The sequence below is a fragment of the Mandrillus leucophaeus genome, unplaced genomic scaffold, assembly GCF_000951045.1.
Source record: "Mandrillus leucophaeus isolate KB7577 unplaced genomic scaffold, Mleu.le_1.0 Scaffold101, whole genome shotgun sequence".
Classification (NCBI taxonomy): domain Eukaryota; kingdom Metazoa; phylum Chordata; class Mammalia; order Primates; family Cercopithecidae; genus Mandrillus; species Mandrillus leucophaeus.
The window spans coordinates 1,738,113-1,763,913 of NW_012098210.1; the positions used below are offsets into that span (position 1 = coordinate 1,738,113).

At 40.1% G+C, this 25,801-nt stretch overlaps 1 protein-coding gene across 3 annotated transcripts in view; it reads left to right on the top strand.

Moving 5' to 3' along the window:
- The window catches only part of PTPRA (protein tyrosine phosphatase, receptor type, A), a 189,809-nt gene that overhangs the window by 93,427 nt on the left and 70,581 nt on the right, over positions 1–25,801 (top strand). For 2 of the 3 annotated variants that reach the window (XM_011974654.1, XM_011974651.1), the window contains 3 exons: positions 11,808–11,886; positions 12,399–12,740; positions 22,130–22,156. In XM_011974654.1, the coding sequence (XP_011830044.1) occupies positions 11,814–11,886; positions 12,399–12,740; positions 22,130–22,156 (442 nt within the window). In that variant the 5' untranslated portion in view covers positions 11,808–11,813. The remainder of the gene's footprint in view (positions 1–11,807; positions 11,887–12,398; positions 12,741–22,129; positions 22,157–25,801) is intronic. The other variant, XM_011974659.1, reaches the window with a different exon arrangement.

The window sequence follows — 25,801 nt, forward strand, 5'->3', positions numbered from 1 at the left end:
ACAGTGGGGTGATCTTGGCTTACTGCAAGCTTCACCTCCTGGGTTCACACCATCCTCCTGCCTCTGCCTCCTGAGTAGCTGGGACTGTAGGCGCACCTGCCACCACACCCAGCTAATTTTTGTATTTTTAGTAGAGACTGGGTTTCACCATGTTAGCCAGGATGGTCTCGATCTCCTGACCTTGTGATCCTCCCACTTCAGCCTCCCAAAGTGCTGGGATTACAGGCGTGAGCCACTGCTCCTGGCAACTGTGTGTTTCTGATCCTTTGTCAGGGCTAGCCAATTCCTAGAGACAGTGAATAACTCACTCATACTCTAGCTGCCTCCTTTATGTGGCTCTCATAGGACTTTGACACCTATCTATTATCCACCTGCCCTGTTCATTTCAAGATCAGATACCAGGAAACTAAGGACATCCCTATGCTGCAAAACTCACTGAAATTATTCAAACTAGCCAGCCCTAAACATGCTTACCCTGCCTTGCCCATTCCTTCCACTGAAACCACATAAAGGCTCTTGCCCATGTTTTCATCCCATTCTGTTGGCCTCCTGACTGACCCTAGTGCTTCCTCATGTGGCCCCTGCGTGGCATGGTGTGCGCCTTCCTCTTGAGAACTGCGAGTAACTATCTTGTCAGTGGCAATCACCTCCTGATCTGTTGGCCTCATCATACTTGAATAACAATGAAATCTATGTTTTAAGGCCAGGCGCAGTGGTTCACGCCTGTAATCCCAGCACTTTGGGAGGCGAGGCAGGCGGATCACGGGGTCAAGAGATTGAGACCTTCCTGGCCATCATGGTGAAATGCCGTCTCTACTAAAAGTACAAAAATTAGCTGGGCATGGTGGCGCGTGCCTGTAATTACAGCTACTTGGGAGACTGAGGCAAGGAATCGCTTGAACCCGGGAGGCAGAGGTTGTGGTGAGCCGAGATCGTGCCACTGCACTGCAGCCTGGTGACAGAGCGAGACTCCATCTCAAAAAAGAGAAAAACTGTCAAATGATATTCCAAAGTGGTTGTACCATTTTATATTTGCACCAAAAATGTCTGAGGGTACTGATTGCTCCATATCCTTGACAGCACTTGGTATAGCTGTTGTTTTAATTTTGGTCACTTTAGTGGGTATATGCTGATATTTTATGTTTTACTTTTTATTTCCCTAATGATTAATAGTTTGCAGCATCTTTCATGTGCTTATTTCCCTTCCATATATCTTATTTGATAAAAATATCTGTTCAAATATTTTGCCCATTGTTTTGTTGGGATACTTATTTTCTTACTGTTGAGCTTTGAGAGTTCTTTATATATCTGGATACCAATCCTTTGTCAGATATATTTTTTGCAAAATTTTCTCCCAGCCTGTGATTTGCCTTTTTATTCTCCTGTCTTAAAAAAAAAATTGTAGTTAAATATACACATAATATGAAATTTAACATTTTAACTCTTTTTAAGTATACGGTTTTGTGGTATTAAGCATAGTCACACTGTTGTGCAACCATCACTGCCATCCATCTCTGGAACTTTTTCATCCTCCCTAACTGAAATTCTGTACACATTTAAACACTAACTTCTCATTCCTCCTTAACCCAGCCCCTGGCAACCATCATTCTGTTTTCCTTCTCTATGAGTTTGACTGCTCTAAGTACTTCATATAAGTGGAATCATGCAATATTTTCATTTTGTGACTGGCTTATTAGTATAATGTCTTCAAGTTTCATCCATGTGGTAGCATGTGTCAGAATTTCCTTCCTTTTTAAGGCTAACATTCCATCGTATGTATATGCCACATTTTATTTATCCATCTGTTGATGGACACTTAAGTTGCTTCCTCCTTTTGGCTATTGTGAATAATGCTGCTGTGAATGTTGGTGTATAAATATCTGCTCGAGTTCCTGCTTTCGATTCTTTTGGGTATGTTCCCAAAAGTAGAATTGCTGGGTCGTATGTTAATACATTTAGTTTTTTGAGGAATTGCAATTCTGATTTCTACAGTATAATACCATTTACATTCCAACCAGCAATGTTCAGAGTTCGAATTTGTTAACATTCTCGCCAACCCTTGTTGTTTTCTGGATTTTTTTGGGGGGCGGGGGAGGTTGTTTTATTTATTTATTTATTTATTTTTTGAGGCAGAGTCTCACTCTGTCACCCAGGCTGAAGTGTAGTGGTGCAATCTCGGCTCACTGCAACCTCTGCCTCCCAGGTTCAAGCGATTCTCCTGCCCCAGCCTCCTGAGTAGCTGGGACTACAGGCGCGCATCACCACGCCTGGCTAATTTTTTGTATTTTTAGTGGAGTCGGGGTTTCACTGTGTTAGTTAGGGCTGGGATTATAGGCGTGAGCCACTATGACCAACCTTTTTTTTTTTTAAACAATAACCATCTTGATGGGTATGAAATAGGTTTTTGAGACAGAATCTTGCTGTGTCACCCAGGCTGGAGTGTAGTGGCGCAATCTTGGCTCACTGCAACCTCTGCCTCCTAGGTTCAAGCAATTCTCCTGCCTCAGCCTCCCAAGTATCTGGGATTACAGGCGCCCGCCACCACACCCAGCTAGTTTTTGTATTTTTAGTAGAGATGGGGTTTCACTGTGTTGACCAGGCTGGTCTTGAACTCCTGACCTCACACTCCATCTGCCTCAGCCTCCCAAAGTGTTGGGATTATAGGGGTGAGCCACCATGCCCAGCCAGGGGTTTTTTTTTGTTTTTTTTTTTTTAAGAGACAGGGTCTTTCTCTGTCACCCAAGCTGTAAGTGGCACCAGTCATAGCTCACTATAATCTGAAACTCCTGAACCCAAGCAATCCTCCTGCCTCAGCCTTCCATGTAGCTAGATGTACAGGCACATGCCACCATACCCGGCTAACTTTTTGTTTGTTTGTTTTGTTTGTTTGTTTTGAGACAGAGTTTTGCTCTTGTTGCCCAGGCTGGAGTGCAATGGCATGATCTTGGCTCTCTGCAACTGCAATCTCCTCTTCCTGGGTTCAAGTGATTCTCCTCCCTTGGCCTCCCAAGTAGCTGGGATTACAGGCACCCGCCACATCGCCTGGCTAATTTTTTATATTTTTAGTAGAGATGGGGTTTCACCATGTTGGCCAGACTGGGCTCAAACTCCTGACCTCAGGTGATCCACCCACCTCAGCCTCCCAAAGTGCTGGGATTACAGGCGTGTGCCACCACACCTGGCCCCTAGCTAACTTTTAAATGTATTTTGTAGAGATGAGGTCTTACTGTGTTGGCCAGGCTGGTCTTGAAATTCTAAGCTCAAGTCATCCTCCCACCTCAGCCTCCCAAAGTGCTAGGATTACAGGTGTGAGCCTCCACACCTGGCCCCTTTGCCCATTGTAATAATTAGGTTGTTTTTGTTGTTGAGTTGTAGGAGCTCTTTATATATTCTGGATTTCGGTTCCTTATCAGATATGTGATTGGCACACATTTTTTTCCATCCATGGATTGCTTTTTCATTCTGTTATAGTATTCTTGATTCACAGAAGTGTTTAATATTGATGAGGTCATACTTAATCTGTTTTGTTGCTTGTGCTTTTGGTGTTATATCCAAGAAATTGTTGCCAAATCCAATGTTGTGAAACTTTGCCCTCTGTTTCCTTCTGAGTTTTATAGTTTTAAGACTTAAATTTAGGTTTTCGACCCATTTTTAGTTAATTTTTGCATATGGTATAAGGGAAGGGTCCAGTGTTATTGTTTCGCATGTAGATATAGTTTTCCGAGTACCATTTGATGAAAAGGCTGTCCATTGAATTGCTTTTGCAACTTTTATTTGGGCATATTTATGTGAGTCTGTTTGGTTCTATATTTTGCTCCATTGATCTATGTGTCTGTTCCTCTGCTAATACTGTCTTAAATGTGGTAGCTATATAGTAAGCCTTAATACTGAGTAGATAGATTTCTCCCATTTTATTGTTCTTTTTAAAAATTGTCACTGGTTTGTTTTTATTTTTTACTTTATGCAGATAACCTGTACTATACTTTGGTTTCATGTATCAAGTAGTTTGTTCCAAGTTGTGCTTTAAGCAGAACAAATAAATTTTCATACTGTTCTTTGTGTTAATCTGCAATATAAACCTATACCAAATTCTATTTTGTGTGTGTGTTTGTTGTAGTAATCTGACTGACTTTCATACCTCCAGACTCGTGTCTTTCAAGGTCCCCAACTGAATCTTGTTTTAGGTGGAACTTAGAAGCAGTAGAACTTAAGAATCTATTTCACAGCCTTAGTAGTCTAGTTTCATTCTCTATATAATGTCGTCTATGGAAGTGAGCTGCTCTCCAGTGCCTTAGTTTCACCAATGTTGGGGAAGGTCTCTTCTCTTTGTTTTGGACTTCTCTATCACATTGCCTTTCTCCAGAGAAGACCTATAATGAAAGTTGGTATCTGGTGTTCTGTGACTTCTTCAGACCCTTGCCAGTTTTTCAGGCTGATTTCTGTCACTGGCAGCTCTTTAGAGTGCTGTTCCTACTCCACCCTCCCCTGGTGATATGTATCAGTTTTCTACTCATCAGCACCCACCTACTCCTGCCTACTGTGTTTCTCAGATGTCTGCTGCCTGGCTAGCTCATTGCTGCTTTTGTCACTCTTAGAGCTGTCTTCCTCCCTTTTTTGGCTTTCTGCCTGACTTCCAGGGCAGCTACTTTGTCATTGCCTGTCTGCCATTCTGTCCTTTTTCCCACCACCCCCAACAGGTACAACATGTACTCTAATAACACACATTCTCAATGTTCAAATTAACCTCATCACTTTCCCCACCACATTCCCCAACACTGGTCATCCTCCAGCTTATAGCATTGAAGGTCACTGAAGTTAGACATCTGGGCCTTGCTTACCTCCAACTACAAATTCTCTTCTCATCTCCTTTAGGTATTCCTGCCCTGCTGTGAGATCCATCTGGTTTGTTGTCTAGATTACTTCTGAAAGCTTCAGTCAGTGACCCTCCTTACTTCAGACCCCACCAGTTGATCCTTCACTCTGCCATCAGTCATTGTTTCTAAAATCTAAATTGTTCCATTTAACCTCGCTGTGATAAAACCTTTGGTAGTTCTCCAGTGTGTTCAGTGGTAATTTAAAACTTTCATTGTGATGTCCAGACCCCTTCATGATCTGATCGCTGCCTCCTCCAGCCTCATTGTGTGCATTTCCCCGCCCCACCCTATCCTCACCCACCCTGGTCTTTCATGTCTTCCATTTTTACATTTATTTAACAGATATTTGTTGAAGCCCCACATGATGCCCTTACCTAGGTCTTTGTTGTTCCCAGGACCAGACCGGCTTTTTCAAGCTCCCAAGTCATCTCAGTTTGAAAGACTATGTCTGACCATTGTCTTGGCCAATTACTCTTTATCCTTCCAAGTTCAATGATTGTCCCACTGCACTCCAGCCAGAGTGAGAGAGCAAGACCCTATCTCAGTAAATAAAACTAAATAAATAAATCAGCCATAGTTTATTTAATCATGTCTCTCTCCCCCATTGATAGACATTAAGGTATTTCCAGTTTTCTTCTCTTGAAAACAATGCTACTTTGAATAACCTTGTACATGGGTCACTTTGAAAGTATGGATATGTATCTGTGGAATAAGTTTCCAGAAGTGGAATTGTGTCAGAGGGGTTGTGCATTTGTAATTCTGATGAATATTTATAGATTTTTTATATATATGAGAGTACCTGTTTACCCAAACTCTTGCCAATGCAGCATTGTCAAAGTTTTTTATGTTTGCTAGTGTGATAGATAAAAAATGGTATCTCCCAGCATTGCTTTCTCTGATCATCAATGGGGTTGGGCATCTTTTCATACATTTAAGAGAACTGTATGGTTTTGTTTTTTTTTTGTGAGTTATGTTTCATATCGTTTACCTGTTTTTCTTTTAGACTGTTGGTCCTTTTTTTCTTAATCTGTAAACTCTTTATGTATTGGGGAAATTGGTCTTTGTGAATGAGTTGCAGATAAGTTTAAAAAGGTCATTCTTTAATGTGGAAGCAGCTGTTTTGGTGGAATGGTGGAAAAAGAAGCCAGATTTCTATGGAGACAACCCTTTCTAGAGATTTGGCTATTAAGCAGAGTAGAGACATGATAGCTGGAGGATTGATGTAGATGCAAAGAAGTTTTTCATCTTCTTTGAAAACTTAATGTGTTAAAAACTGGTATGAAAGGGAGGGTTAAAGCTAGAGATGGTGGTAGAAAAAAATGCAGGGTTCCTAAAGGACTGAGATTCTTGGGTGGAATTTCAGGGAAGGGGAAATTTTCTGGATATAGTGACTGGTGAGTTAAGGGTGTCCAGTTCAATGGCTTTTATTTTCTTGGAAGTGTAGGCAAGGTCAACAGCCAAATTTGTGGGAGGAGATGGTTAGAGGGGAAAGGAGGTTTGAAATAATCGCTATGGAGAATTGGAGAGAGCTAAGGAAAGACAGAAAGACTGCAGAAAGTGCTTAGGGTTCCACTGAAGCAGAAATAGTGATTTGTAGTGATACAACCCTTATGAGTTGTTTGATTTTTTTTTTTTTTAAAGCAGCATTTGGCAGTCCAAGTATAGGGCTGACAGTTTGGGATTTTTCTTTCTATGTTGGTGTAAAAGAACAGTGTCGCGAGGGAAGTTAGGACAAAAGAATGATTGAACTGACACCAGGTTTTCTTGATTTGGTAGAGAAGGAAATAAAGATAGAGCAGAGATATTGAAAAGAATTAGAGAGGGGTTCAAGAGACTGAAGGCCTGGGTGAGGTCAGAGAGCAGGTGTAGTAGGCATAACAGACAGAACTACAAGGATAGAAAGTGTGGTTTGGAGAGTGGGAGGGCAAGATTTATTCAGTATGGGGGCTTTTCTGGGTAATGACAGAATCTGGAGTACAGCCATTGTCATGAGTGGCCCAAGTATAATAGAGAGATAGGGTCATTGGAGTTAAGGAAGTCAAGGAACTGAGAGGCTGGCCTAGATGTGGATTTTGGTTGTCATCCATGAGGATATTGAAGTCATCCAGGAGAATAGCAGGCCTAGGGCACAGGAAGAAAACTGAGACACTTACAGTGTCTTCAGTGAAAGGAAAGCACAAGGCAAAAAACTTTCAAAAACAGGGACTGTTAGGCCGGGTGCAGTGGCTCACACCTGTAATCCCAGCACTTTGGGAAGCCAAAGCAAGTGGATCACTTGAGGTCAGGAGTTCAAGACCAGCCTGGCCAACATGGTGAAACCCCATCTCTACTTTTGTTCTTTTCCCTTGTTCTTGTATTACCTTTCTGGAAAGGAATTTTTATTGTAGGCTAGTTGTTATTCCTACCAGTATTTGAGTCCTTTTCATATGACTCTTGCCAGCACTGGATATTTCATATGATTTATCTCTTCTGTGAGCACCACTCACTCACTGGAGATTGCACCACTGTACTCCAGCCTGGGCGACAGAGTGAGACTCTGTCTCAAAAAAAAAAAAAAAAAGAAAATAGAGTGCCTGAATACTCCCTGCCCCCAACACCTGCACAGCCTCCTTATTATCCACATCCTGCACCACTGTGGTACCTTTATTGCAACTGATGGACCAACATTGACTCCTCATTATCACTCAAGCTTTGGTGTTGTGCATTCTGTAGATTTGGACATAATAACATGTGTCTACCATTGTACTATCATATAGAAGAGTTTGACTGCCCTGACAATCCTCTGCTCCACCTACTTACTCCTCTCTCCTTTTTGTAGCCCCACAACCACTGATTTGTTTTTTTGTTTGTTTGTTTGTTTGTTTGTTTTTTTGAGATGGAGTGTTGCTCTGTCCCCCAGGCCAGAGTGCAGTGGTGCGATCTCGGCTCACTGCAAGCTCTACCTCCTGGGTTCATGCCATTCTCCTGCCTCAGCCTCCCGAGTAGCTGGGATTACAGGCGCCCGCCACCACGCCCGGATGATTTTTTGTATTTTTTAGTGGAGACAGGGTTTCACCATGTTAGCGAGGATGGTCTCGATCTCCTGACCTCGTGATATGCCTGCCTCGGCCTCCCAAAGTGCTGGGATTGCAGGCATGAGCCACCCACTGTGCCCGGCCCTTAAAAAAAAAAAAAAACGAAACAAGGTCTTGCTCTGTCACCCAAGCCTGAGTGCAGTGATGCAGTCACTCCTCACTACAGCCTCAACCTCCCAGGCTCCAGTGATCCTCCCACCTCAGCCTCCTAAGTAGCTGAGACTACACGCACACACCACCTTGCCCAGCTAAGTTTTGTATTTTTTATAGAAACGTGGTCCTGCTATGTTGCCCAGGCTGGTCTTGAACTCCTGAGCTCAAGCAATTTGCCTGCCTTGACCTCTCAAGGTTTTGGGATTACAGGCATGAGTCACCACACCTGGACTTTTTTTTTCCTTTTTTTTTTATTTGTTTTTTTTTTAACCAGTGATCTTTTACTGTCTCCATGGTTTTTCACATTGGCTTCTTTTGCTTAGTAATATGTGTTTAAGTTTCTTCTATGTATTTTCATGTTTTTAGCTTATTTCTTTTTAGCAGTGAGTAATATTTCATTGTCTGGATGTGCCATCACTTATTTATCCATTCACCTACTAAAGGATATCTTGATTGCTCCCAGTTGTGGCAATTATAAATAAAGTTGCTGTAAACGTCCATGTGCAGGTTTTTTTAAATGGCATAAGTTTTCATCTCATTTGGATAAATACCAAGGAGCACGATTGCTGGATCATATGTTAAGAGCATATTTATGTTTTTGAGAACTACCAAACTGCCTTCCAAAGTGGATGTACCGTTTTACATTCCCACAAGCAGTGAATGAGAGTTCCTACTGCTCCATATTCTTACAAACATGTAGTATTCTCAAATGTTTTGGATTTTAAAACCAAAATCCATTTTAATAGATGTGTAGTGGTATCCTGTTTTAATTTGCAATTCCCTAATGTCTTGATGTTCTATGTCTTTTTCAGATGCTTATTTGCCGTACTGTATATCTTCTTCGGTGAAGTGTCTGTTCAGGTCTTTTGCCCATTTTTAATCTAGTTGTTAGTTTTCTTGTTGAGTTTAAGAATTCTCTGTCCTTTGTGAGATGTATCTTTTGCAAACATTTTCTCCCAGTCTGTGGCTTGTCCTCTCATTCTCTTGGCATTGTCTTTCACAGAGTAGACGTTTTATATTTTGATAAAGTCCAGACTATCAATTATGTTCTCATGGATCATGCCTTTGATGTTATATCTAAAAAGTTCTCACCATACCCAAAGTCATCTAGATTTTCTCCTGTTATCTTCTTGGCATTTTATAGTCTTATGATTGATATTTAGGTCTGTGATTCATTTTTAGTTAATTTTTGTGAAAGATATAAGGTCTGATATGGATTAATTTTTCTGTATGTAGCTGTCTAGTTCCAGTGTCATTTGTTGAAAAGACTGTCTTGCTCCATTTTATTGTCTTTGCTCCTTTGTCAGTTGACTATATTTATGTGAGTCTGTTTATGATCTCTGTTCTGTTCCATTGATCTGTCTTTTCTTTTGCTAATACCACACTGTCTTAATTACTATAGCTTTAAAGTAAGTCTTGAAGTCCAATAGCATTAATCTTTGACTCTTCTTTAATATTGAGTTGCCCCTTCAGAATCTTAATGTTTCTCCATGTAAACTTTAGAATCAGCCTTTTTATATTCACGAAATAACTTGCTGAGATTATGATTGATATTGCATTGAATCTATAGACTTATTTGGGAAAAACTGACATCTTGACAATATTGAGTCTTCCTATCCATAAACATTGTTTATGATGGGCTTCTTTATGTTTAGAAGCTTTTGTTTTTTCTGCTGTGAGATATTCCACTTCTAGCTTTATGATTTCTTACATTGCCTTTTATACTTAGAAACTTTTTCCTCATCCTGAGCTCACATATTCATTTATTTTCTTTTAAAATGTGTTTTTCAAACATTTAGTTTCTAAACCTATGTGGAATTTATTTTAGTGTATGGAGTGAGATGGTGGTCTAATTCCCTCCCCTCAAATATGTAGTTATTTTTCCCAAAACCGTTTTCTATTGATTTATCAAGAATAGACATGTATACATGTATAATAGTCAGCCTTCCACTTGTTTTTTGACCCTTGTGAAGGAAATTGTTTGAGTTTCCAATTTTGGATTAGGCTCAGATAGTAATTGAGCTGGATTCTGCCAGAGATCAATGTTAATTCACCATCCAGCTCTTCCACAGAGTTATAAAAATGTAAGTTTTGTGAAAATCTAACAGTATATCACTGGTTTAATGATCACAGCCTAGGAAGAATGGGGAAATGGTCAAAATCTCATGTGGGTGCACCTGAAGGCCACTGTTGAGTCCATCTCCCTGCTAGGCACCGCTGCTGGCACCAGGGGTAGACTCCTGGGGTGTATATGAACCACCTACATCTCCCTCTCTTCCCCTATACCCCTAAGATTTTCATGTGTCCCTTAAAGATGTATGTCCTACTTCCCTTGGAGAGTCACTACCATATTGAACACTTTAGACTGTGAGTCCTGTGAAGATGGGGCTTGTGAGTGTATTGCTCCCCAGTTATTTCTCTAGCATTAGCTCAGTATAGGGCATAAAAATCTGAATGGATGAACAAACCACTATTACTGGTGGGAACGTGCTACTATCTTACATGGTTTGAGGTGGCATAAAGGTTGAGAACAGCTATATAATGTGTTCCTTGAAGGGCAGCAGTACATCAGTGCAGTCAGCCTACCTTCTCTATACTTCTCACTCTGAAAACTGTAAAGCTGCACCTAGCAATCAACTTGGGATCTTTAAAAGGGACTGCTCCCTAGCTGTCACCCACAAAGCTGCAGTCTAGCACAGGTGACTTTTTTAAAAAAGTTTTTTGGGCCAGACACGATGGCTCACACCTGTAATCCCAGCACTTTGGGAGGCTGAGGTGGGCAGGTCACCTGAGGTCGGGAGTGTGAGACCAGCCTGACCAACATGGAGAAACCCCATCTCTACTAAAAATACAAACAAATTCGCCAGTCATGGTGGCACATGCCTGTAATCTCAGCTACTTGGGAGGCTGAGGCAGGAGAAATCGCTTGAACCCAGGTGGTGGAGGTTGCGGTGAGCCAAGATCACACCATTGCACTCCAACTCAGGCAACAGTGCGAGACTCCATCTCAAAAAAAATAAAAAAGGAGTCCTATTATGACTTATTTTTATTTTTACGGGTTGGATATCTCTAATTCCAAAATATGAAATGCTCCAAAATTTGAAACTTTTTGAGCACAGACATGATGCTCAAAAGAAATGCTCACTGGGACATTTTGGATTCAAAATTTGGATTAGGGACTGGGTGTGGGGGCTCACACCTGTAATCATAGCACTTTGGGAGGTTGAGGCAGGAGGATCAATTGAACCCAAGAGTTTGAGAGCAGCCTAGGCAACATAGTGAGACTCTGTCTCTACAGAAAATTTTAAAAATTAGCCAGGCATGGTGATACATGCCTGTAGTCCCAGCTACTCAGGAGGCTAAGGCAGAAGAATCACTTGAGTCCAGGAGGTAGAGGCTGCACTGAACTATGATCATACCACTCTCTCCATCTTGGGCAATAGAGCAAGACCCTATCTCTTTAAAAAAAAAAAAAATCTGAAACACTGCTAGTCCTCAGCCGTTTTGGATAAGGGATAGTCAATCTTTATAAAGACTTAGTTAGTTATTGGATATCTGAGGAAGCATTCATATCAGGATCCCAAAAGATCATTGGTTTAGACACACATTTTAATAGCTTGGAAATCCAGAATACTCTTCTGGTGACCAGCTCAGACATAGTCATGATAATATAGGACCTCATCTAACATGGCTCCCTATTTTCCAGATAAGCATGGATTCCTGGTTCACTCTTGTTCTGCTTGGCAGTGGTCTGATATGTGTCAGTGCCAACAATGCTACCACAGGTAAATTGTAATTTGATAAGGCTGCTATTTGAAATGAAATTTTGCTTTCACATTTAATGAGCCAAATTTGAAAACCAAGATGGTATTTGAAGAAAGGAATAGAAAAATTTTATTCGAAGTGATGGTAAAATAGGTGTCTTCAGAAATCTTGGAATTGTATTGAATGCTTAGCATTGTTTTTCATACATATAACTGCTTTAAATAAGTCAAAGAGATTATGTGTTATTTCCTGAAAAGTAAAATAAACTGTTGATATTTACAACTCTATATATGGTTTCTGAGGAACTAAGTGAAGAATCTTATGTCTTTCTCCCTTAAACCATAGTCCTTTGGAGGAGGTAGGAAAGGTCCAGCATTAAATAAAAACATAGCGGGTGGGTGGGTATTGGGGGGTTGGTCTTTGCTTGGTCTCCATATGTTTGAGAGTTTATTAAGGCTTGCTGCTTTGTGTCTCACAACTTTTTAGCCTCACATTCTTCATGTGATATTTCCTTGTTTTTTGGTGTTTGTAGTTGCACCTTCTGTAGGAATTACAAGATTAATTAACTCATCAACGGCAGAACCAGTTAAAGAAGAGGCCAAAACTTCAAATCCAACTTCTTCACTAACTTCTCTTTCTGTGGCACCAACATTCAGCCCAAATATAACTCTGGGACCCACCTATTTAACCACTGTCAATTCTTCAGACTCTGACAATGGGACCACAAGAACAGCAAGCACCAATTCTATAGGCACTACAATTTTACCAAATGAAACGTGGCTTCCAGATAACCAGTTCACGGATGCCAGAACAGAACCCTGGGAGGGGAATTCCAGCACCGCAGCAACCACTCCAGAAGCTTTCCCTCCTTCAGGTACTAGAGATGATTCTCTTTATTCTTTTGCTCTTTGAGTTTATTCATCCTTTCATTACATTGTTTGTGTTTCCTAGCCTTAAAATTTCTTCAAATAAGTAAAATTGCTCAAGTGAAGTAATGAAACCTATATTTGAAATTTTTAGGCATATCTGGTTAGCATGAGTGAAGAGGAAAGAAGAAAGATTCTGGAGAATATCATTCTGCTAGGTGGGATCCTGGTTAGATTGAGAGGACTTAAATGTGTTTAAAGGTAGAGAAGGCTTAAAAAGAGAAAGAGAGGAGCTCATTGACGATGCAAGAGACTGAAGATGAAAAGACACAGAGAATGAGTAATAAGATTAGGTTTGAAAAGGGAGGGATCCATGGAGACCATGGAAAGGAGAATGGATATTGATGTCCATGACAATTAGATATGGCGTGGGAGGCCAGTGGCTAGGGGTGTCATTAGAGAGGCTCTGGGAAATGGTTACATTGCAGTGCCAGTTGTTCAGGGCCTCAGGTTGAAGCAGTAGTCCCAAGGATAAAATCAGAGACGTGGGTCTGAGACCAGGACAGGTAAGACAAGTTTCTGACCTCTTTGAACCTTAGGTACCTTGTCTGTAAAAGAGGGTTAGAGAGACCCTCAAAGGGCTTCTGGGAGGAGTAAATGTAACTGTCATCCCTTTTCTAGCAAAAATCACTCTTTCCTGTTCTGTGTTCCCCAGCCCTTTGGCTCTAATTTCTTCCCAGTTAGATGGTGAGTGCCCCTAAGCAGAATCACATCTCGCTCATGGGGAACATTCAGGAACTGTTTGCTCAGTTGGTTCTCATTTGTTACTATAGGTGATATCTTTTACTATGCCTTATAACTCAGACCCTTCACTTGCCAGCTTTTCCCCATATTTTCTACCGTAAAGACAAGACAGCATTTGCAGTTAAGAGGGCAGTCTTCAGTACCACACTGAGTTTGAATCCCAGCTCTTCCATAAACCAGTCATGTTTATGGCATAGCTGGCTTACTTGATCTCTCTACCTCAGTTTGTCTGTGAAACAAGAATGAGTGATAGTAATAGTTCTTACCTCATGGAGGAGATATTAGGATTAAACAAGTTAATATGGGTAAAGCACTTACAAAGATGCCTGCACAGGTTAAGCACTATTTTTAAGTGTGAGCTGTTAGTATTGTTGTGATTATTGCTCTGATAGTTCCCAGTGAAATATGTGAAGGTACCTTTAATGCAGATGGCATCTCACTATTCTTGATGAAATAGAGGACTGCAGACAAGTAATGTCTGACACTCGCTTTGTGCTTTAAAGTTAATGTAGTTTTGTCATTGTTATTACTGTGTGCTAGGCATCGTACTAAGAGTTTTCTAGAATAATCCTGTGAGGTAAGTTCTATTTTATGTTTTATAGGTGAAAGTATTTTACAATGATGAAACTGTAGTTTGTGGAATATTTTTCAATGTACAAGTCATGACACAATTCATGAAATCACTTTAGCGGGCCACCACTAGTTTTGTTTTGTTTTGTTTTAATGGATGATCCAGTTCCATGTTTATTCTTTTAATGTTACATACAATTTTTTGAAATGTTAGTAACAACATAAAATGTTGGGTTGTGGCCATTGCTTAGGGAGAAAAGCAGAATAACTTGTACAAACTGAATGAGTGAATGGAAAAGGTAGAGACTGTAACACAGGCCTGACTGACTGGACAGCCCATGTTCTATTCTGTACTGTCTTTCATTTAACAGTTCTGTGACATGACCATGGATAATCATCTCCTTTTAACAGATGCTTAATTTCAGACTGCATATAGAGGTTAAGTGATTTGCTTTAGATGTCAAGGCTAACAAGTTAGGACTATTTCTCACTTTTGTGGTCTTTCCACTCTGCTTATAGGGAACTTAGTTTTCCATAAACTGACTTAGGTCCAAATTGTGCCACAGCTAAGAATCTAGTTATTGTCTAGTTATTGACATTTCATGTCATAGGAGACTGAGACTACATTTCTCTAGTGGCATTCATTCAAGATGAGTAAAACACAACAAACCATTATTGCACATGGGAATTTCATGGTCTTAAACCCCATATTCCACTTATCACCACGATTTTACCAGTCCTCCTGTAACAGTTACAGTTTTTTATTAAATCAGTATTTGATGTATATTATTATAATTATGAAATATTCATTGCTGAGCTATAAATATAAATGGATTGTTTTTCTTTCTTGTACAATTTTTTTTCTGGATTTAATAATTGCCTTATTTTTTGTTTATTTAGTTTTCTGTTTAGTCAGGCCAGGCACACTGGCTAACACCTGTAATCCCAGCACTTTGGGAGGCCCAGGTGGACAGATCACTTGAGCTCAAGAGTTTGAGACCAGCCTGGGGAACATCATGAAACCCCATCTCTACAAAAAATACAAAAATTAGCTGGACATGGGTACATGTGCTTGTAGTCCCAGCTACTCAGGAGGCTGAGGTGGGAGGATTGCTTAAGCCCAGGAGGTTGAGGCTTCAATGAGCTGTGTTCATATCACCGCACTCCAGCCTGGGTGACTAAAGTGAGACTATGTCTCAACAAAGTTACTGCTACTCAATTCTTACCATGCTCTCCAGAGCCTCTCAAAACAGCTTTCTACAAAGTGAGATTTATTAGATAATCTATTTCTTTTTTACCTCTAGAAATTCCTCCTGAGCCCTACGTTGTCTTATTCCAGTCTAGGCTTGTTGATCTCTAGGGCTACTGCACAGATATATCAGCCTGGGATTTCCCTTCTCTGTCATTCTGGGAATTCCCCTTGCTGCTGCTTCCTGACTTCCATATTGTCTTCTTTCTTGTCTCCTCTCATCATTCGGTAGATTCTTGAGAAAAGGGGTCCATGGGAGGCAAATTGCATGAGACCTTACGTGTCTAAAAATATCTTTAGGGCTGTGCATAGAATTTGAGGAATATTTTTACCCCAGAATTTTTAAAGTATTGCCCTAACTGACACCTGCTTACTAGGTTTGGAGGATTTTACTGCTATCTTAATTTCTAATTATTTGTATGCTTTCTAGGATCTTCTATCATTGGTATCCTGAAATTTCACAGAGATGTATCTTGATGTGGGTCTTTTTCGTTCATTATTATAGATAATAGGCCCTTTGGAGCCTTGATCTTGTATTTCTGAAAATTTTCTCCCATTTCTTTGAAACCTTCTCCCCCTCTTCCTTTTTTTTTTCTTTTCTCAAATTCTTATTATTTGGATATTGGATGTATCCTGAATTAATTCTTTTTTTTTTTTTTTTTTTTTTTGAGACGGAGTCTTGCTCTGTCCCCCAGTTGGAGTGCAGTGGCACAATCTCGGCTCACTGCAAGCTCCGCCTCCCGGGATCACGCCATTCTCCTGCCTCAGCCTCCTGAGTAGCTGGGACTACAGGCACCCGCCACCGCGCCCGGCTGATTTTTTGTATTTTTAGTAGAGATGGGGTTTAACCGTGGTCTCGATCTCCTGACCTTGTGATCCGCCTGCCTCGGCCTCCCAAAGTGCTGGGATTACAGGCGTGAGCCACCGCGCCTGGCCTCATTCTTTAATCTTTAAAATTTTTCCTTCCTGTTGATCTTTGCTTTGAATCTTTTTCTCCTTTTAAAAATAAACAAAGGCCGGCTAGGCACAGTGGATTACACCTGTAATTCCAGCACGTTGGGAGGCTGAAGCAGGAGGATCACCTGAGCCCAGGAGTTTGAGACCAGGCTAAGCATCATAGCAAAACCTCATCTCTACAAATGATTTAGAAATTGGCAGGGCCTAATGACTCATGCCTGTGGTCCCAGCTACTTAGGGCTGAGGCAGGAGGATTACTTGAGTCCTGGCAGTTCAGGCTGCAGTGAGCCGTGATTGCACCACTGTACTCCAGTCTGGGTAACAGAGGGAGACCTCATCTCAAAAATAAATAGGCCAGGTGGCTCACTCCTGTAATCCCAGCACTTTAGGAGGCCAAGATTGGTGGATCACTTGAGGCCAGGAGCTCAAGACCAGCCTAGCCAATATGGCAAAACCCTCTGTCTACCTACTAAAAATAAAAAAAATTAGTCAAACGTATTGGCACATACTTGTAATCCAAGCTACTTGGGAGGCTGACATGAGAATTGCTTGAACCTGCGAGGTGGAGGTTGTAGTGAGTCAAGTCCCTGCACTACAGCCTGGGGAACAGAGTGAGACTGGAGACTCTTATCAACCAAAAAAAAAAAAAAAAAAATCAGTGACAAGTAAAAAAGTAGAATACCCTTTTTAAAATTTTTTTTATTTTTTTGAGACAGTCTCACCGTGTTGCCCAGGCTGGAGTGCAGTGGCGCAATCTCGGCACACTGCAAACTCTGCCTCCTGGGTTCAAACAATTCTCCTGTCTCAGCCTCCTGGGTAGCTGGGATTACAGATGCCCACCACCACACCCAGCTATTCTTTGTATTTTTATTAGAGACAGTGTTTCACCATGTTGGCCACGCTGGTCTCGAACTCCGGACCTTATGATCTGCCCACTTTGGCCTCCCAAAGTGCTGGTATTACAGGTGTGAGCTGCTGTGCCCAGCCTAGAATACCTTTTGAAAATAAATCAATAATAAAATCCTTAAAAAAAAAAGCATATATATTCATTTTTTCCATTTATAATATAAGTAATAAATATGCTGAGTTGATTTCTGCATATTGCTTTTTCAGTTAGCCTGTCATATTTGTTCTTTGTTTTGGTAAAGAGCTGCTGTGTTGAAGGATATACCTTAATATATTTATCCAGTTTCCCCTATAAATGGACATTAAGATTGTTTTCAGAGTATTCTTATAAACAATACAGTTTGTCATTTCAGACACATATAAGAATATTAGTAGGATAAATTATTTTAAGTGTGCATTTATAAATTTATGGATATTGCCACAATCCCCTCTGCTAGGAAGTCTATTCCTATTAACAGTATGTCGAAGTGCCTGTTTTTCTAAACTCTCTTCAGTGTGGTGAATTGTTAAACTTCTGGATCTCTGCCAATCTGACAGGTGAAAAATAACATCTCAGTGTAACTTTAATTTGCATTTTCTGAGATTGAGCAACTTTGTGTAATTTAAAAGATCATTTAAATGTATTTTTCTGAGCATTCTTTGTTGATATTCTTTACCCATTTTTATTAGGGTGTCAAGGTTTTCCTGACTCGTTTGTAGATGTTCTTTGTACGTTTGGGAAATGAGTCCTTTGTCTATAGTAAACCTGCAAATATTGTTCTCTAGGTGGTCATCTAGATTTTCTGCATTGCAGAAGATACCGTTAGCTATTTTTAATTTTTTAAATTTAAATATTTCTCAGTTTATTTTAAGTTTTCTAGGAGTTGGGTCATATTTAGGAAGGTTTTCCTTACTCCAAGGTTATAAAAATAATTTTGTTCTGGACTTCTATGGTTTCACGCGCGCACGTGTGTGTGTGTGTACACGCACTTAGGTCTATCTCGAATTTATTCTGATGCAGAGTGTGAGCTATGGATCTGCTTTTCCCCAAATATCTAACTTGTCCCAATACCCCTTAATAATTTATTTTTCCTCATTGATTTGAAATGCCACCCATCTTATATATTGAATTCAGATATTTATTTACCTCTTCATATTTATTTATTTGGGAACATTCATTTTATTTTCTATTAATCTTTTTCTCTGTCCATGTGCAAAGCCCCACTGTCTCAATAATTGTAACTTTGTAAAGTATTTAATATCTGGTAAAATGAGTCATTCCTTGTTAATTTTATTTTTCAGAATTTTGTTAGCAATTCTTACTATAAACATTAGAATCAACTTGTCTAGCAGGAAAAAAGTTTGTATTGATCATGTTAAGTATGTAGATTAACAGAGAAAATGGCATCTTAAAGATGTTGAGTCTAACTATCCAAGAATGCAATATATTCCATTTTCTGAAGTCTGTGTTTTTTTAAAAATCTTCTGTTTTTGTTACTATAAATGGAGCATTTTCTTCCATCATATCTTCTGACTGGCTGCTGTTGGGGATATGAAGGCTACTGATTTTTGTAGAGACATTTTGTACTGGCCACCTTAAACTCTCTTAGTGTTGAAGTAATTTTCTTCATTAATTATTATGGCTTCAAGTCATCTCATCTGCATATATCCTCCAAATTTGTAGAACTTTCTTTTTCTTCTGTTTAATTGCATTGATGAATACCTCCAGAACAAAGTTAAGCAGTTGGTAAATACAGACAGCATTCTCTTGTATCTGACACTAAGGAGGACACTTTCAGTGGTTCTTCATTATACATGGTACTGACTCTTGAGTTGAGATAAACATATTTTATTGTGTTCAGGATTTAATGAGCATTTATGTCAGGAATGGATGTTAAATTTTGCCAGTTGCCTGTTCAGGATCAGTGAGCAAGATCTGAATGATTTTTTTCTCTTTTGGTCTGTTTCTGTAGTGGATTCTGTTCCTAGGTTTGTTTGTTTGTTTGTTTGTTTGTTTGTTTGTTTGTTTTGAGATGGAGTCTGTCGCCAGGCTGGAGTGCAGTGGTGCAATCTCAGCTCACTGCAACCTCCACCTCGCGGGTTCAAGTGATTCCCCTGCCTCGGCCTCCCGAGTAGCTGGGACTACAGGCATACACCACCATGCCCGGCTAATTTTTTGTATGTTAGTAGAGACGGGGTTTCACTGTGTTGGCCAACCTGGTCTCGAACTCCTGACCCCGTGATCCACCTGCCTTGGCCTTCCAAAGTGCTGGGATTATAGGCGTGAGCCTCCACACCCGGCCAGTTTTTATTTATTTGTTTTTTAGAGACAGAGTCTTGCTCTGAATTAATTATTTAATCTTCTTAATTTTTCTTTCCTGTTGACCTTTGCTTTGCTTAAAGTCTTTTCCTTTGAGTCATCCAGGCTGGAGTACAGTGGCACGATCATGGCTCACTGTAACCTTGAACTCCCAGACTTAAGCAGACCCCACCTCAGACTTCTGAGTAGCTAAGGACTATAGGCACATGTCACCACGTCCAGCTAATTTTTAAATTTTCTCAGAGACAGGGACTCACTGTGGTGCCCAGACTGGTCATGAACTCCTGGCCTCAAACAATCCTCAGCCTCAGCCTCCCAAAGCACTGGGATTACAGGCGTGAGCCAAGGCTGCCCAACCATATTGTATCATTCCTGTAACAAGCTGTTGCAGTCTGTTTGATATTCTGTTTTCCTTTTCTTTCGTTTAGAATTTTCTCTGTCTAGATATTCACAAATTATCTCCAAATGAGATTGATCTATGTTTTTCTTTTGTGTGTGTATTCTTTTTGATAAGTTTTAATTTTTAGTGTTTTGTTTTGCTACATGGAGTTTACACTAAAAAATACTCTTTTTTTTTTTTTTTTTAAAGACAGGGTCTCACTGTTGCCCAGTGCTGGAGTGCAGTGGAATGATCTTGGCTCATTGTGGCCTCCACCTCCTGGGCTCAGGCGATCCTCTCACCTCAGCCTCCCAAGTAGCTGGGATTACAGGCGTGTTCCACTATGCCCAGCTAATTTTTGGTTTTTTTTTGTAGAGATGGGGTTTCGCCATGTTGCCCAGGCTGGTCTCGAACTCCTGGGCTCACGTGATCCTCCTGTCTTAGCCTCTCAAAGTGCTAGGATTACAGGTGTGAGCCACTACATCTGGCCGTTTCATTCATGTTTTCAAATATATTTGAATGAGGAAAAGTTCTCCTTTGTGGTTATTATAATAGCCTACAGAGCTATTAATTTTTAAATTTTGTTTATTTTATGTCTCCTTTTTTTTTGTTTAGGCTGAATAACCATTTATTTCATAGGTTTGTTACTTTTTTTCTTCCGAAGAACTTGCTATTGTGTGCATTTATAGTCCTTTTATTTTTAAGTTTTCTATTTCATTCATTTTTACTTTCTACCTTCTTTAGATTTATTTCGTGCTTTTTCTATCTTCTTGAATTGAGTGTGCTTTATTTAATTTCATTCTTTCCTGTTAATTTTGCACAAGCACAGCTTTAGCTACATTCCATAGGTATTTGTATAGGTAGTTGTTTTAGGATGCGCTATAAGCTGCTCTGACAAAGATACCAAAATTCAGTGACTTAAATAAGACCCAAGTGTCTTTCTCTCCCTAGTTACATTCCAGAGGTGGGCAGGGCCTTCGTTTCAGTAGAGACCAAATTCCTTTCCTCTTGTGGACCTGCCATCCTAACAGTATTGCCCTTATCTGTTTGGTTAGTGATAGTTCTCACCATTGGGTTCTAGTTGCAACCACTGCGAAGGAAGAACAAAGGGAATAGAGGGCATTTCTTTTCCAGAAGATGTGACCTGGAAGTTACATTGCTTTAGCTCACATCCCGTTGGCTAGAATTCATCACATTACTACATCTAGCACAAAGGAGTCTCAAATATAGTCTCTGGCAGGAGAGCTGGGATTACAGGTGTGAGCCACCACACCCAGCCGTCTGTTTGATTTTTGAGATGGAGTTTCACTCTGTCACCCATTCTGTAGTGCAGTAGTGCAATCTCGGGTCACTGCAACCTCTACCTCCCAGGTTTAAGCAATTCTCATACCTCAGCCTCCCAAAGTGCTGGGATTAAAGACGTGAGCCACTGCCTGACCCATTTTGGTTTTGATTTTTTTTTTTTTCTTTGAAATAGAATCTTGCTCTGTCATCTAGGCTGGAGTGCAGTGGCATGATCTCAGCTCGCTGCAGTCTCCTCCTCCTGGGTTCAAGTGATTCTCGTGCCTCAGCCTCCCAAGTAGCTGGGATTATAGGCACCCGCCACCACGCCCAGCTAATTTGTTTTGTATTTTTAGTAGAGACGGGCCTTCACCATGTTGGCCAGGCTGTTCTCTACCTCCTGTCCTCAGGTGATCTACCACATCATTTTGGTTTTGATTTTTATTTTCAAGTGTTTTCTTACTTTGTCATTTCTAATTTTATTGCATTGGGACAAAAGAATATTGTACTGTTTCTACTGTTGGGGTTTATAAGGGCTGTGGATATTTTACTAGCCTTTGAAAAGAAAATTTTCTCTGTTAGTTTGTAGAGTTTGGTATATACCAATTAGATTTTATTACTTATCATTTTGGTCTTTTATATCCTTACTTAATTTTGCCCTCTTGAATTTTAATATAGCTAAAGACATAAAGTCCTCTAATGACATGTGTTCTCTTTGCATTCTTGTACTTTTTATGAATATTGATGCTGCACTATTTGTGTACCCAGGGAGAAGGCCAGACCACTGTCCAAAGTTTAGTGAATCTGGGCAGTCTTGTTTCCCAGTTGTTGGAGGATGCCTCATGGAGGAAAGCATTCCTAATCCTGGAGCTTGTTTTGTTGTACTCTAAATTGAATTGTAATGTGTTTCTTTAACCTGAATGAATGTTTCTATTTTTTACTTACTACACAGGTAATTCTGACTCGAAGGACAGAAGAGGTGAGCTGCTCACCTTGTATCTGTTGTTGCTTTTACACAGTGTACAGTATTCATCTATTTCCTCTGCTCATAGTCTGTGGTAACCGTGTGCGTCTGTGGCTGTGTTGTTTGTTTACTTTCCCTTAAGTTATTTCCGTGTTAATCTCTTAGAGAAGAGAAATGGAAACAAGTGCTGTATTCAGTATGTTTTTTAATACAGACTATGGATTCTAACAGCTATGATGTATTTTAGCAAGTAACAAAATATATCTTACTTTGTCATGTCACCTTGTTAACATTACTTTTTGGTGATATTAGGTCATAATTTCTATACCGTGAGTTACTTCTGATTTCTAGGCCACAGTTCCCTTTAAACATTCTTTGTGTTGTTTTTCCCCTAGTCTATAAAATGTCAACCCTTTGTGGCTTTATATGGGTTTTAAGGATTTTCAGCCCTTTAATGTAAAGTGTCTATGGCCTGAGATGTTGTATCTGTGGTTTAAGCTGGACTGCTGAGTCCCTGGTCACTAAAGAGTAGGTATTTGTCTGCAGAAGTGTGGCACATTTTGCCTAGAATGACAGTAAGGCTGCTATCAAAGAGCATGAGAGAAAGAGAAAGAGATCATGTAACATTCTAAGAAGTGATTATTACATTTGAGTTTTAAAAATGTTACTGTTTGAAGCAGTATTTTTATCATAATTTTCTGTTTTATCAAATCAGACTTGAGTTTTTGTCTGATTCCATTATTTAACCATACACTATTTTCCCTGTGTAATTAAGTAGTGGAACACTGGAAGGCATATGAAGTCCCACTAAGTAGGGAGCATTTGAGTCAGAAAAGTGGGTACTCTGATCTTTTATGTGATGTCCATCTGCCATTGTATTTGGTAAGGAATAGTGAGGTGTTACCATACTGTGTATAGATTTCCCTCACTTTTCCAGATCTCACTTTCCTAAACTTGGGAACTAAACATTGGATTAATACAGTGTCTTTGCTATTCAGATTCACTTGCCAGATTCTATCAAATGTAAACTTAAATAGGTTTTATTGTGGTAGATATTTATATGCTCCCTAAAACTGCTCTTTTAACCAGCCTTACAATAAAGTCAGAAGTCAAAGTGGTAGGCTTCCAGATGAAACATAAGATCCGTTGACTCCTTCCTCTATTTAGTATATATTTTCATAATATTCAGCCTTTTCTTGCCCCAGATATCATACCTATTTTACCTACCTAATATTTAAGTAGTTTCCATGTTGTGATTTAAAAAATAAAATTACCTTAATTACCTAGATTATTGCTAATTGTGGCATATGTAAAGACTATTAATGTAATAAATCTCCTTTCTTAAGTCAAAAAATAATTTTGTATGATTCCAGTCAGTTGACTGAAAATGCATCGGTATTCTCAGCAGTCTCTAAAGTCCCAAAATCTAATGACAATTTTACCAGAACAGATCTTTAGAAGTATTGCTATAAATTTGGATATCACATTCTAATTTTAAGCCAAATGCTTTTTGATAAATAAGCCAGCTGTTTGGAAATATTTGTGTTATAATGGGTTTGATAAGTGGTTATGTCTTATGCAGATTAATTAGGGGCTACATGTTTCTATGCACTGGTCTTTGGGGTGCTTTTGAACAGTAGGGTCTGATGTTTTAATTGTCAAAACAAAAAGAAATGAGAGGGAGGGCAACTTTTCTTCCTCTTCTGAAGTCCAGAAAACTGGTTATTTTCTCATGGATATTATTTTTAAAATGTATTCCAGCCAGGTGCAGTGGCTCACGCCTGTAATCCCAGCACTTTGGGAGGCCGAGGTGGGTGGGTAGATCACAAGGTCAGGAGTTAAAGACCAGCCTGACCAGTATGGTGAAACTCCGTCTCTACTAAAAATACAAAAATTGGCCGGACATGGTGGCATGCACCTGTAATCCCAGCTACCTGGGAGGCTGAGGCAGGAGAATTGCTTGAACCTGGGAGGCGGAGGTTGCAGTGAGCCAAGATTGCGCCACTGCACTCCAGCCTGGGTGACAGAGCAAGACTCCGTCTCAAAAAAAAAAAAAAAAAAAAAATTCAGCATCTTAATATTTGTAAAGAAGTAGTCCTCGAGCTACTACTTAAGTCTAGAAAGAGTTGACATTCTTGTTTTAAGAGTGTTAGGGCAGTTTGGGAGGCTGAGGCAGGTGGATCGTTTGAGCCCAGGAATTCCAGACAAGCCTGAGCAATATGGGGAAACCTTGTCTCTACTGAAAACACAAAAATTAGCCAGGCATGGTGGTATGTACCTGTAGTCCCAGCCACTTGGGACGCTGAGGTGGGAGGATCACCTGAGCCCAGGAAATGAAGGTTGCAGTGAGCCAAGATTGCGTGACTGTACTCTAGCCTGGGCAACAGAGTGAGACTCTGTCTCAAAAGGAAAAAAAAAGGGTGGGGATTATCATAGTGCCATTATTATTATGAGTTTATGATGGCTTTCTCTAAGTACCTTTTACATTCAGTGCCTTTTAGGCATCAAGGATTCCAGAAAAAAAATATATTTAAAAAAAAAAAAAAAAAATATATATATATATATATATATATGCATATGCTTCCCTGTCTCAGGGAGGAAATACGTGAACATCAGGAACCGAAGGCTATTCAGTTACATGCCATTGGATATATCACACAAAGTGCTGAGGGAACTCAGAAGACTCATTATATCTGGGGAGTGGAAAGGAGGCACAGAGATGAGCTTTGGGGAATTTAGATTAAAATAGCAAATGGGGAAAATGAAGACACACCAGACAGGGCACAAGCAAAGAGACATGAAAGAGCAAAGTCATATGTTTGAGCATCTGTGTGCAGTTGACATGTGTGAGGTGTGGGGAGTGGTCGGAGGTGGCCTCAACAGAATGGGTGTGGTGGTCCACTGAGTTCAGGAGTTGGAGCATCTCCTGAAGATGAAGGTGAGTAAGGAAGTCACATAGTCAGATGTTGGTTTTAGAAAGATATTCCAGAGGACTTAGGAGAGATAGATGGACAAGAGAAATTTAGGTTTCTGAATAATTTGGCTCAAAACAACAGTGATTGGGCTCAGCCCAGTTGTTAGATTCTAGAGGCAATCCAATGAATATTGCTGTTTTTAGAGCCAATAGGAAACATTTAAAACAACATTACAACCTTGCCTTTGAGAGCTGATAAAATACTTGTACCAAAAAGTGTGGCAATAGGTAAATGGGCCATAGGAACTGGGGTTATAGGACTATGGCTATTCCTTCACTGACTAGTTCGTAGTTGACCAGCATGTGTCTGAAGTCGTTAAGTCACTTACCTGTTTACTTGTGAGCCCTTCAATTAATATGGCCCTTTGTTTTCTTGGAAAGAAGTTATAGCAAGTAGGTATCTGTTGTCCCAGAACACCATTTTAGTGTTTTTTCATTTTATGCTTGTTCCCTGGCCTGAATCTAGAAAGTAAAACTTTGCTAGAATGAAGTTGGGGTTGAAACAATTTCGGTTTGTAACCATACTGTCTCTGTCTCATCTACTCAGCTCTGCCTTTGTAATGTAAAAACAGCCATAGGCTGGGCGTGGTGGCTCCAGCCTGTAATCCCAGCACTTTGGGAGGCCGAGACGGGCGGATCACGAGGTCAGGAGATCGAGACCATCCTGGCTAACACGGTGAAACCCC